The sequence below is a fragment of the Scyliorhinus canicula genome, chromosome 1 (assembly GCF_902713615.1).
Source record: "Scyliorhinus canicula chromosome 1, sScyCan1.1, whole genome shotgun sequence".
NCBI lineage: Eukaryota > Metazoa > Chordata > Chondrichthyes > Carcharhiniformes > Scyliorhinidae > Scyliorhinus > Scyliorhinus canicula.
This window is the reverse complement of record NC_052146.1, coordinates 75,639,273-75,653,300: the sequence shown is the minus strand read 5'-3', so window position 1 is coordinate 75,653,300 and position 14,028 is coordinate 75,639,273. Positions and strand designations below refer to the sequence as shown.

General features: G+C 46.5%; 1 protein-coding gene across 1 annotated transcript in view; it reads left to right on the top strand.

Annotated features, from left to right (window-relative positions):
• The window catches only part of zgc:172271 (uncharacterized protein LOC100000381 homolog), a 183,842-nt gene extending 174,733 nt beyond the window's left edge, over positions 1-9,109 (top strand). Inside the window, exons 15-17 of the mRNA XM_038793393.1 lie at positions 3,167-3,351; positions 6,444-6,630; positions 6,725-9,109. Of these exons, the coding sequence (XP_038649321.1) occupies positions 3,167-3,351; positions 6,444-6,630; positions 6,725-6,768 (416 nt within the window). The 3' untranslated portion in view covers positions 6,769-9,109. The remainder of the gene's footprint in view (positions 1-3,166; positions 3,352-6,443; positions 6,631-6,724) is intronic.
• The last annotated feature ends 4,919 nt before the right edge of the window (positions 9,110-14,028 follow it).

The following is a 14,028-nucleotide window of genomic DNA, read 5'->3' as shown; positions in this document are numbered from 1 at the left end:
GGAAATGAGGAAATGGCTGAGGAACTGAACAGGTTTTTTGGGTCGGTCTTCACAGTGGAAGACACAAATAACATGCCAGCGACTGATAGGAATGAGGCTATGACAGGTGAGGACCTTGAGAGGATTGTTATCACTAAGGAGGGAGTGATGGGCAAGCTAATGGGGCTAAAGGTAGACAAGTCTCCTGGCCCTGATGGAATGCATCCCAGAGTGCTAAAAGAGATGGCTAGGAAAATTGCAGATGCACTAGTGATAATTAGCAAACGTGACACCACTGTTTAAAAAAGGAGGCAGGCAGAGAGCAGGAAATTATAGGCCAGTGAGCTTAACTTTGGTAGTAGGGAAGATGCTGGAATCTATCATCAAGGAAGAAATAGCGAGCCATCTGGATAGAAATTGTCCCATTGGGCAGACGCAGCATGGGTTCATAAAGGGCAGGTCATGTCTAACTAATATAGTGGAATTTTTTGAGAACATTACCAGTGCAGTAGATAACGGGGAGCCAATGGATGTGGTATATCTGGATTTCCAGAAAGCCTTTGACAAGGTGCCACACAAAAGGTTGCTGCATAAGATAAGATGCATGGCATTAAGGGTAAAGTAGTAGCATGGATAGAGGATTGGTTAATTAATAGAAAGCAAAGAGTGGGGATTAATGGGTGTTTCTCTGGTTGGCAATCAGTAGCTAGTGGTGTCCCTCAGGGATCCGTCTTGGGCCCACAGTTGTTCACAATTTACATAGATGATTTGGAGTTGGGGACCAAGGGCAATGTGTCCAAGTTTGCAGATGACACTAAGATGAGTGGTAAAGCGAAAAGTGCAGAGGATACTGGAAGTCTGCAGAGGGATTTGGATAGGTTAAGTGAATGGGCTAGGGTCTGGCAGATGGAATACAACGTTGACAAATGTGAGGTTATCCATTTTGGTAGGAATAACAGCAAACGGGATTATTATTTAAATGATAAAATATTAAAGCATGCCGCTGTGCAGAGAGACTTAGGTGTGCTAGTGCATGAGTCACAGAAGGTTGGTTTACAGGTGCAACAGGTGATTAAGAAGGCAAATGGAATTTTGTCCTTCATTGCTAGAGGGATGGAGTTTAAGACTAGGGAGGTTATGTTGCAATTTTATAAGGTGTTAGTGAGGCCACACCTGGAGTATTGTGTTCAGTTTTGGTCTCCTTACTTGAGAAAGGACGTACTGGCACTGGAGGGTGTGCAGAGGAGATTCACTAGGTTAATCCCAGATCTGAAGGGGTTGGATTATGAGGAGAGGTTGAGTAGACTGGGACTGTACTCGTTGGAATTTAGAAGGATGAGGGGGGATCTTATAGAAACATTTAAAATTATGAAGGGAATAGATAGGATAGATGTGGGCAGGTTGCTTCCACTGGCGGGTGAAAGCAGAACTAGGGGACATAGCCTCAAAATAAGGGGAAGTAGATTTAGGACTGAGTTTAGGAGGAACTTCTTCACCCAAAGGGTTGTGAATCTATGGAATTCCTTGCCCAGTGAAGCAGTTGAGGCTCCTTCATTACATGTTTTTAAGGTAAAGATAGATAGTTTTTTGAAGAATAAAGGGATTAAGGGTTATGGTGTTCGGGCCGGAAAGTGGAGCTGAGTCCACAAAAGATCAGCCATGATCTAATTGAATGGCGGAGCAGGCTCGAGGGGCCAGATGGCCTACTCCTGCTCCTAGTTCTTATGTTCTTATGTTCTTAAGGATTACTTAGTGTTGTATTCTTTGGGGGTTGTATTTGAATTAATGGTTGCTAAGATGTTCACTATATGTTTTAAAAAGGTTAACTTGAGTTCATAGAATAAACATTGTTTTGCTTTAAAAAATACTTTTCCATTTCTGCTGTACCACACCTGTCGAGTGGGCCTTGTGCTCCCCATACCACAATCTATTAAAAGTTGTGGGTCAGATGAACTCCATGATACACTTTGGGGTTCGCTAAACCCTGGCCCATAACACTCTGGAACAGTCCCTGCAGATTGGAGGGGTGTGTGCTATCATGTGATAGATGTATCTGTGATAGGTAGATAGGTGAGAACAAGGTAAATATGTTTTTCTTGTGTTGGTGGTCTCAATACCTGCCCCAGGCCTAGTCTCTTTGAGGACCCAGTCAGCTCGGTCAGTCGTGGTGCTGCTGAACCATTCCTGTTGATGGCTATGGAAGTCCCAAACCCAGAGTACATTCTGTGCCCTGCTACCATCAGAGCTTCTTTCAAGTAGTGTTCAACTTGGAGGACAGTAAGGAGTCTTACAACGCCAGGTTAAAGTCCAACATGTTTGTTTCAAACACTAGCTTCCTCAGGTGGGAGGAAGGAGCAGTGCTCCAAAAGCTTGTGTTTGAAACAAACATGTTGGACCTTAACCTGGTGTTGTAAGACTTCTTACTGTGCTCACCTCAGTCCAATGCCGGCATCTCCACAACTTGGAGGAGGTACTGATTCATCAGCTGAGGGGGGACAGTTGGTGATATCAGCGGTAGGTTTCCTTGTCCATATTCCATATTTGACCTGATTACTTGAGACCTCATGGAGGCCCGATTCCATGTTGAGGACTCCCAGTGCGATTGCCTCCCAATCGTATATTACTGAACTGCTGTCACTTTTGGTCATACCCAGGAGTGATGGAGGAGTCTGGAATATTGGCTGTAAGGTACGATTTGATGTGTATGATTTAATTGGGCTGTTGCTTGACTATTTTGTGGGACAGCTCTTCCAATTATGGCACAAAATGTTATAAGAGGTTCGACTGACAGTGTGTTCCTTCGTCATTTCTTGTGTCTTGGTCGATGCCATGTGATCCGTCCATTATTTTTAATATTTTACTTTTTTGTAGTGCTTTCATTCAACTGAGTGACTTGCTCGGCCATTTCAGAGGGCAGTTAATAGTCAACCACATTGCTGTAGGTCTGGAGTCATATGTAAGCCAGGCTGAGTAAGGACGGCAGATTTCCTTTCCTAAAGGAGGTGGGTAAAGTGACAACATAATGGGCCAAATGGCCTTCTAATGTGCTGTCAGGTTCTATTTCAAGTGGATTGGGTAATACAGTCACCGCAGATAGCATGCAGATTTAGAATAAAATAACTGAATTCAAAAGAAAACTGTGTACATTGAACATGCTCATGAGCTCCACTGACTATCCCCTATGCAGATCTGGGCAAAAGTGAATGGGCCAATGGTTGGAATCCAGATGACTTTGAGTTGCTCTGTCCAAGTGGAGAACGTGCCCCAGTGACGGAGTGGGAGAAATGCAATCTGGGCGCCATCCCTCCAAATATCGTGATGACCAGGTCTGTCATTGCCACCAAAATCTACGACTTCCTGATGAAATCCCAGGTCTGTGTCTTCTTGGCGGTTCATATTTCTCTCAGAGCCTACAGTGTCACTGCTGGGAAGGAAAGGAACAAGCTAATGTGAGGTGTTGTTTAAAAGTCTCAAAATCAATAGCTAAAGATGTCAAAGGAGTAGCACTGTGGAGAGAAGACATGTTGCCCAGTGGCAGTGTAGGAGTAATGACACACATCACTCTCATGCAGTAAGGTGTAACTTCATTGCTTGATTTTCTTGTGCTGACAGGGGAGATGCTGAGCTGAAGTAAGGCACTTACCTCCTTTGCCCCCACCTTGGCTGCATTTACGTTGTTTGTCAAGCCACCCACCAGAGAGCTATTTTGACTAAGGTTGCTTGCTCGCCACCTTGGATTAGAAGCTGCTATAGCGAGCAGATAGGACAGAGCAAGAGCAGGAATTCCTTTTGGACTGAAGCCAAATTCTAATTGCCATCTCGCCCTCAATCACAATGCGGCCCCCAGAGACAGTTACCTAATATGTAGGTGGTACAAGTGTCTCAAAGGATGATGAGACACTTTCAATGGCAAAATTAAATGACAGCCCAGAAACACTGAACAACACTAGCCTCCATTATCCTTGCTGAGGCCGAGCTGGTCTCTTCACCTGCTCGCAGAAGCTGAAGCGCATATTTGCCGAGCGGAAAGTGGGGCTGCGTTGTCAAAATGTCAATAAGAATTGTTAAACTAATGTCCCATGTTCATTAACGTTAAAGCTGTATAGTCTTGAAGGATGGGAACAGATTTTCATGGACAACACTTCAAAATCAGAAAAACTTGCAGAAGTTGGAAATCTGAGATGCTGGAAATGCTGTCAGACCTAAAGCTTGATCTGTTGATTAATTCCAGCATTTTCTGGTCATACTGCATGAACACTATCTTCATTTGTATTTGCAATGCTGCATCCAATGCACCTTGGTGAGCAAAGTAAGTTGGATGGATCTGTGGGCAATTTAACATCTTGGCAGATATTATGTCCTAATACCTTAGCCAGATAGGTTTACAGCCACCAAAAGCAATGTTGATGATTTACTAGGTGGGCTGGCTCATTAATGATTCCTGGATGAGAAATCCTGACTGTGATCCTTCCCATTTAGCTCCAGATTTTGCTATAATTATTACCATAAGGGACCTGGCAACAATCACCTCACCAATCTCCACATATGGTTTCACCTGGTGAAACTCTACCAGCAACTCTTCGTCGTAGCTAAAACTTGGCTTTTGGCATCCGCCACTGAAGTTCTCTGAGCTCCATGTGAAGCAGGAGTGTGCACTGCATATCAGGCAAACTTCCCAGGTGGATTTCTCAGTCACCTGGTTTAGTGATTGGGCGTTGGGTTCACATGAGCACATCCAGCTGACCAGAGCCAAATCTCCCATTATTTGGTAAACACCAGACAACTTATTTATTTACACTGGTGTGTTTTGGACCTCACTGTCACCTCTCAGGTGGCAAATTAGCACATCATCAGTCTGATTACATTTCCAACAGTTGAGCCATTCTGTCCTATTACCTCCACTCCCAGGTAAAGTTTACGTTTTATAAAATTACATTTTATTCCTCCGTCTTTGGCAAGTATTTACAAAATATTTTATAGTTTTGGTTTCTTAAAATCTCAGTGGATTTCCTGTGGAGATACAGTGAGTCAGGGCACATTATAGAGGGTGGAAAGAGGTGCCATGAAAGGCAGCAGTACTCCCTTTGTGTACCATGCTCTTTTACCACCATAAATTGGTCTGGAAATGGGACTTAGAACCATAGAATTCCTACAGTGCCAAAGGAGGCCATTCGGCCCATCAAAATCCTCTGAAAGACCCTCATCTAGGTCCACTAGCCTGCCCTATTCCCATAACCCGCCCAACCTACACATCCTTGGACACAAAGGGGCAATTCAGCATGACAATTCACCTAACCTGCATGACCAATCCACCTAACCTGCATGACCATTCCACCTAACCTGCATGACCAATCCACCTAACCTGCATGACCAATCCACCTAACCTGAATGGCCAATCCACCTAACCTGCATGACCAATCCACCTAACCTGCATGACCATTCCACCTAACCTGCATGACCAATCCACCTAACCTGCATGACCAATCCACCTAACCTGCATGGCCAATCCACCTAACCTGCATGACCAATCCACCTAACCTGCATGACCATTCCACCTAACCTGCATGACCAATCCACCTAACCTGCATGGCCAATCCACCTAACCTGCATGACCAATCCACCTAACCTGCATGACCATTCCACCTAACCTGCATGACCAATCCACCTAACCTGCATGACCATTCCACCTAACCTGCATGACCATTCCACCTAACCTGCATGACCATTCCACCTAACCTGCATGACCAATCCACCTAACCTGCATGACCAATCCACCTAACCTGCATGACCAATCCACCTAACCTGCATGACCAATCCACCTAACCTGCATGACCAATCCACCTAACCTGCATGACCAATCCACCTAACCTGCATGGCCAATCCACCTAACCTGCATGACCAATCCACCTAACCTGCATGGCCAATCCACCTAACCTGCATGACCAATCCACCTAACCTGCATGACCAATCCACCTAACCTGCATGACCAATCCACCTAACCTGCATGACCAATCCACCTAACCTGCATGGCCAATCCACCTAACCTGCATGACCATTCCACCTAACCTGCATGACCAATCCACCTAACCTGCATGACCAATCCACCTAACCTGCATGACCAATCCACCTAACCTGCACATCTTTAGACTTGCACTAATTACTTTCTGATTCAGAGAGCTTTTGCTTAGGGCAACTAACAATTATAGTTATTCGTGTTTTAAGGGTATTGGCATTCTTGGGTCATGAGGCATCCTCAGGAAATCAGGGCCAAGATATTTCACTAGAAGGGGATTTGAGGGGATAATAGTCTCGAGACGAGTGATGGGAAGCTACCAGGAGGCTTGACTGTAACTCCGCTGCAATGGATGAAAACTATCAACACCATGTTGGCCCGAGTGCATTATTACCATCTTTGTTCTTTGTCTTTTGAAACACAGCTTAATGCTCTCCTTCTCAATTAACAGGAACATTTTGGGGTTAGCTCCGACTCGGAATTTCAGCTTTTCCAGTCCCACAATTATGGGGAAAGGGATCTGCTGTTCAAAGACTCCACAAAATGTTTAACTCACGCAACTCACCTCAACTACATGGACATCCTAGGTGATGAATTCTTCGATCTAGCAGAATCCGTTTTCAGTTGCACAGATTCAGGTAATCCTCTTTGTTTTGTAACTATTAGGAAGTGCGTCAAGCATGGCACCACTAACAAGATCTAATTGAGATTTCTGCACTTATTGCCCAACAGAAATCCTTGAATTCTGCACTCAGGATGTCTGCAGTACCTTATGAGTGCAACACTTCAACCAACTCTCACACCCTGGTGACATAGAGCCATCCTGAGCTGAGTTTCACTTTGGTCTTCGTTCGGATTAGGTTAATCCATCTGTAATTCTTAAGGTTTTGGACAAAGTGCTTGGTCAACTTTTTCAGTATTACTTTAATGCAGTTGGTACTTGTTTTAAATGCATGAGTAAATTTGTGGAGTGATTTTGACAATAGTGTAACAAGGATGGTACAGATTTAGCAGCTCATTATGGGGCGCTTTCAATTTTAATTTTCAATGGATTTGGAAGCAGAATTAACATTATCTGCTTGCTACTGTTGGCCCAAATCAAACTGACTCCCATGATGTGTCAAAATAGCACGTGGAATCCTAAATATGGTTCACCTGAGGAAATTAAAGACAAGCGTTGGAATGGTTCCATGAAACACAGTCAACAGAACCGAGCCTCCACGAAAGGACTGATCCCACACTACAGGAATCATTGTTATAGTTCATCATTAACTTGTGTACCCCTTGGCTACAGCCCGCCACAGGGATTGTTGGCTTGACGAACTTTCCCAGCAGGCTAATAAGGTTGCCAACTGTGGTTAAACGTATTCCTGGGGGTTACATCACATGACTTACCCCATCATTCTTGCCATGAGTCAGGCAACACATTCATCCTTGTGACATATGACCTTTCTAAGCCAATTGGAAAGCAAAAGGATTTGTTATCCGATTGGCTGATGTTTGACTGTCAGCCAAACAGCCTTTTTTCCCCTCCCATTTTCAGAATGTTTCGATATGGTAAAGAGAAATGTTCCAAGAAAATGACCAAAAAAACGAATCTTTTTCAATGTTCCAATGACTTTTCTTCAGGATTGCACATGACAGTGACCTGGAGATGGATCTTCGATTCCTGGAGACTCCAGGCCAATCCTGGAGAGTTTAAAAAAAACATGTATTTTGTTTCAAAACATATTAAAGGGTACAAACACATAAATAAATCAGAGGGCATTCTCAACACCACACAGTTCACAGTTTGTGCAAGTTTTCCGCTACGAACAATTCCTCAAAAATGGTCATGAACAGTCCCCACCGCGTCACAAAGCCCTCCGCTGAACCCCTCAATACGAACTTAACCTTTTCCAGCCAGAGAAAGTCGTATAGGTCTCCCAGCCAGGCCGCCACCTCTGGTGGCATCGTCGACCACCATTCCAGCAAAATCCTTCAGGCAAAGGCGACCACATCGGCCTTTCTCCCCTCCATCAGTTCCGGCATTTCTGATAGCCCAAAAATCGCCACCATAGGGTCTGGCCTCGACTCAACCCCCACAATCTTCGATAGCACCCCGAATACCGCCTCCCAGTATCTCTCAAGCTTCTCACAGCACCAGAACGTATGCGCGTTATTTGTTGGTCCTCACCCACACTTTTCACCCTTGTCTGCCACTCCCTGGAAGAACCCACTCATCCTTGCTCAAGGCACATGCACCCTATGTGCCACCTTAAACTGGATCAAACTCATCCTCTCGCACGAGGAGGTGGAATTTACCCTTTGCATTGCCTCACTCCACACTCTCCATCCTATCTCTCCCACCCCTCCCCCCAACTCCTCCTCCCATTTCTCCTTAATCCTCACCACCTGTGCTCCTCCCTGCTCCCCCAGCCACCCAAATATATACCCAATCCTATCCTCCCCTTCCAGGAGCAGCAACCGCTCCAATAAGGATACTCCGGCAGCTTGGGTTCAATTCCTTCCACGCAAACTCCCTCACTTGCATATACCTGAATTTGCTTCCCTTCGGAAGTTCCACCTTTCCCACAGCTCTTCCAGACTTACAAACCTCTCCTCCAGATATAAACCCCTTGCTCTCACCAGCCACACTTCTCTCCATCTCCTATACATGCCATCCGTCTCCCCGGCTTGATTCCCACTAAGCAGTGTTAGCACCGACGTCCCCTCCGTCCTGAAGTGCCTCCTCAACTGGTTCCACACCCTAATCGTGGCCTGTACCACTGGGCTCTCCGTGTACCTCCTCGGTGCCAACGGTAGCGTCACCGTCAACATAGCCCTCAGGCTAGAACCCCTTAGGACTCCTCCTCCATCCTAAACCAGTCTAATCCCTCTTCTTCCCACCACCACCTCACTTTCTCCACATTCGCCGCCCAATAGAAGTACATCAGATTCGGTAACGCCAAACCCCCTTTCTGCCTCTACCTCCGTAGCAAGGCCCTCTTCACCCTAGGTACCTTCCCTGCCCATATAAACTCCGAAATTGCTGCATCCAGTTTCCGTAAAAAGTCCTCCTGAATGAAGATCGGGAGGGTCTGGAATACAAACAGGAACCTTGGCAGAATGTTTATTGTTACTACCTGGACCCTCCCCACCAGTGTCAGGTATAACATATCACATCTCCTAAAATCCTCCCTAACCTCCTCCACCAGCTTTGTTACGTTCCATTTGTGCATCATCATCCACTCCCCCATCACTTGAACCCCCAAATACCTAAACCTGTCCCTGGAAACCCTAAATGGCAACACCCCTAGATTAGCTCCCTGACCCACCGCGTTTACCGGAAACACCTCTCTTTCCACATTCAGCTTATAGCTCGAGAAGGCCCCGAAGCCCTCTCATACATCTATAATTCTCCCCATACTCTCCAGTGGGTCCGATACAAACAGCAGCAGGGCGTCTGCATACAATGACACCCGGTGTTCCCTACTCCATCTCACAATTGCTGCCACTCTATTGACCCTAAGTGCCATCGCCAAGGGCTCTCTCGCCAGCGACAACAGCAGCGGCGACAGCGGGCACCCGTGCCTCGTTCCCCTATGCAACTTGAAGCTCCGTGAACTCATCTCGTTTTCCTTACACTCACCACCAGTGCCACGTATGGCAGACGCACCCACGCCACAACCCTCTGCCCAAACCTTACCAAAACTTCAAACAGGCACCGCCACTCCAGCCGGTCGAAAGCCTTCTGCGCATCCATAGACACCACTATCTCCAGTACCCATCCCTTCAGGGTCATGATCACATTTAATAACCGCCTAATATTGCTGGAAGTTTGCCTGCCCTTCACGTAACCTGTTTGGTCCTCTGCAACCAACCCTGAAACGCATCCTTCCATCCTCCCCGTCACTAACTTAGTCAACACTTTCACATTTGTGTTTAACAATGAAATGGGTCTATATGACCCACTCTCCCACAGGTCTTTCCCCTTCTTCGGGATTAGCGTGATCGATGCCTGAGTCAATGTTTCCATCAGCTCCCCCTTCTCCAGCGCTTCGCTAAAAATCCCCAAGAAATGTGTTTCCAACTCCGTCGCAAACCCTTTCTAGAACTCCGCCGAGTGACCATCCGGCCCTGGGGCCTTCCCCCACTTCAGCCCTTTTGTGCTATCCATTACCTTTCTCAGCCTTAGCAGCTCCTCCAGGACATGCCTCCTCTCCTCCTCCAGCCTTGGGAATTCTAGCTCATCCAAAAACCGCCCCATATTCCCTTTGCCCCACATCCCCTTCCTCACCACCAGGATCGACCCTATATAACTTCTCCCTGTACTCCCTGAACACCTCGTTAATCTTCCCCGGCTCTGACACTGCCTCCCCTTTTCCTGTCTGTACCCTCAATTTCCCTCGACACGGCCTGCCTCCGTAGCTGATGGGCTCGCATATGGCTCGCCTTCTCTCCATCATATTTATACTGCACCCCTCTTGCCCTCCATAACTGCCCACTGCCTTGCTCATGATCAACCTATCGAACTGTCCATCACCTCTTTCTCTCCGTCAGCCCCTTCTTGGTGGGTGCACTCGAATATTTCCTGTTCACCTCAACTATCTCATCCAATAACCTGTCCATACTCCTACCTCCTTCTCCTGTCCCTGTGCGCCTTGAACAAGATAACCTCCCCCCCCGAACCACCACCTTCAACGCCTCCCAAAATGTGTCTGCCAATACCTCCCCATTCTGATTCAACTCCACATAATCTCTGATCACCGACCGCACCTTCTCACAGAACCCCTTGTCCGCCAAGAGCTCCGGGTCGTCCCAATTGGGACGTAGCTGCCACCTTACAAACTTATTGCCCCTGAGCAAACAATAACAACAAAATCACCCCACCCAAGAAAAACACCCCCCACCCTCCGGCCCCCACTCTACTAAGTATCTTCCGATCTCTGTTATTCCAACTCTCCGTCTCCCATCAATGTTCAGTTTTCCTCCAGTTTATGGTCTCTGAGGAAGTCATTGGCCTCCTCTGGGATTTCAAAATAGAATTCCCAGCTTTCAAAAGTTTCACTCAGTTTTGCCAGGTATAGTACCCCGAACCAGATCTGCATTCGGTAAAGAACTGCTTCGGCCTTATTGAATCCGGCGCACCTTTTCGGCAGCTCCGTTCCAATGTCCTGATAGATTCGGATCCTGTTCCCCTCCCATTTGCAGATCCGCTTCTCCCTGGCCCACCGCAAGATCTTCTCCTTCTCCACAAACCTATGAGGCCTCACAATTGCCGCCCGTGGTGGCTCTCCCACTCTCGGATTCTTCCTTAGGGACCTGTGCACCCTATCCATCTCTGGGGCTTTTTTTCAGAACCCCCTTGCCTACAGCCCCGCAGCATCCTTGAGACACATCTCATAGCACACGTGCCTTCCAGAACCTCTGGCAAGTCAACGATACGCAGGTTCTGCCTTCTGGATCTGTTCCCCATCTCCGCCTCCAATGCCACCACCCGATAACTGAGGTCAGACATCACCTTCTCCATCTCCCAGATCTGCGACCCCTGTGCCTCCAGGCACTTATCGACTCTCTCCATCGATCCTTTCAGGGCTGCTACTGCTCCTTCGAAGGCCTTCAATCGATCTCCCTGCATCTCCTTTTGCTGCTGGTGGAGCTCCTCTCTAATGAATGGCTTCACCTGGGGTTTTCCAACTTGCAACAACCCTTCCCCGTCCGCCATCTTCCCAATTGCTCCTGGTCTCCTCCAGTTCCTTGGCCAGATCTTAAACTTTCTGCCGGGCCTGATAACCAGCAGACATGCCACTCCCAGGGGGCTCCTGTCCTCCACACCTTCAGCTACATCTTCCTGTCAAAATTACCCCATTTTTCGGTTAAAAAAGCTCAATTCAATGCCTTCGAGCCACTCGCTCCATGGCCGCCGCTGGACGTCACAATTCTGGAGAGTTGGCAACTCTAGCAGGCCACTCAATTCATCAGGACAATGACAGGGGTAGTCTCTCCCACGCATTTTGAATACTTGTGTTCAACCTGGTTTGATGGTGTCACTGAGCTCCAGTCTGCAGAAAACCCAATGTAAGCTGAAGAGATAGACTGCTGGTTGCATTATTGGTGTGAATTGAACCCTGACACACTGTGAGCTCAATGGGATTGATTTTGACTTTGTGTAATAGTGTGAAATGGCAGCGCGACAGAAGCATGTTCTACATCTCCCACTTCAATAACTTCAATAGCTGTAGACTCTACTTTAGACAATCACCCAAAAATGCACCTCTGTTTGTGTTCTCGCATTGCTGCCCGAACAATGTCAGTAGGATTCAATGGTTAAAACTAATAAAATAATAAAGAAAACATAGCAATCATAAAGAATTATCAATAATTCTCTGTTTGAAAAAGGAGAAGATGAAGTGGTTGGTGCTGCTGTCTTTGATGGTCAATAGATCAGGATCGAATGCACCACTGTAACTGGCCAGATTGAAATAACTACAATACAAAGCTAGTCTCAGTAATGGTGACGATAAAAACATTATCGATTGTTGTTAAAAACTCATCTGACTCACTAATGCCCTGTAGGGAAGGAAATCTGCCGTCCTTAACTGGTCTGGCCTACATGTGACTCCAGAGGCACAGCAAAAAAATTCTAGCAAGTCACTAAATTGCATCCAAGAAGATGGCTCATCGCCAGCTACCCAATTATACAAGTTATAGTCATAGAATGTACAGTGCAGAAGGAGGCCATTCAGCCCATCGAGTCTGCACCGCCCCTTGGAAAGAGCACCCTACTTAAGCCCCACGCCTCCACCCTATCCCCTTTATCTCCATTACCCAACTGAACATATTTTTGCGGACACTGAGGGCAATTTATCATGGCCAATCCACCTAACCTGCACATGTTTGGACTGTGGGAGGAAACCGGAGCACCCGGAGTAAATCCATGCAGATATGGGGAGAATGTGCAAACTCCACACAGGCAGTGACCCAGGTCGGTAATCGAACCTGGGACCCTGGAGCTGTGAAGCCACTGTGTTAACCACTATGCTGATTCCACAAAGAATATCACAACATTCAATACAATGCGCATGTGACGGCTCCTTTGGCACACTACTTGGTACATGGTATAATGGTAAGTCAGTGGACTTGTAATCCAGGGGCCCAGGATTACAAGTCCTCTGGGGACATGGGTTCACATCTCACCTTAGCAGTGGGTGGAATTTAAATTCAATTAATAAAGTCTGTGTTTTCTTTTATTCTTTCACAGTATGTGGGCATTGGGCACAGCCAGCACTTTTATTGCCCGTCCCTAACTGCCCTTGAGAAGGTGGTGGTGAGCTGCCTTCTTGAACCGCTGCAGTCCATGTGGTGTAGGTACTCCCACAGTGCTGTTAGGAAGGGAGTTCCAGGATTTTGACCCAGCGACAGTGAAGGAACAGCGATGTAGTTCCGAATCAGAATGATGAGTGGCTTGGAGGGAGATTTGCTGGTGGTGATGGTCCCATGTATCTGCTGCCCTTATCCTTCTAGGCAGTAGAGGTCAAAGGTTTGGAAGATGCTGTCAAATGAACCTGGGTGAATTGCTACAGTGCGAGTTGTGGATGCTTCCATTGTGCACTGGTGGTGGAGGGAGTGAATGTTTGTGGAAAGGATGCCGATCAGAGGGGCTGCTTTGTCCTGGATGGTGTCGAGCTTCTCGAGTTTTGTTGGAGTTGCACTCATCCAGGCAAGCGGTGTATTGGGCCATCCTTTGCTGGTTTCTAAAACGCTCCTAATTCCCTCCAACATTTTATGCCCCTTTCAATCTATTTAACTTCTTTAGTGAATCATGGATGAATATTTCTCATTGACTTTTTTATCTTTTAATGAAATGTATTTTTGTTGAACATTTTGATTAGTTTCTTTAAATGTTACCCATTGTTTATTTATCTCTACACCTTTTTATCAATTTACCCAATTTTCCTTAGTTAGATCTCTCCATTCGAATGGCTTTTAAAGTTTAAAGTCTTTATTCTGGAGTATGTTGCTCTCAACCTTAATCTAGAACTCAATTAGATTAT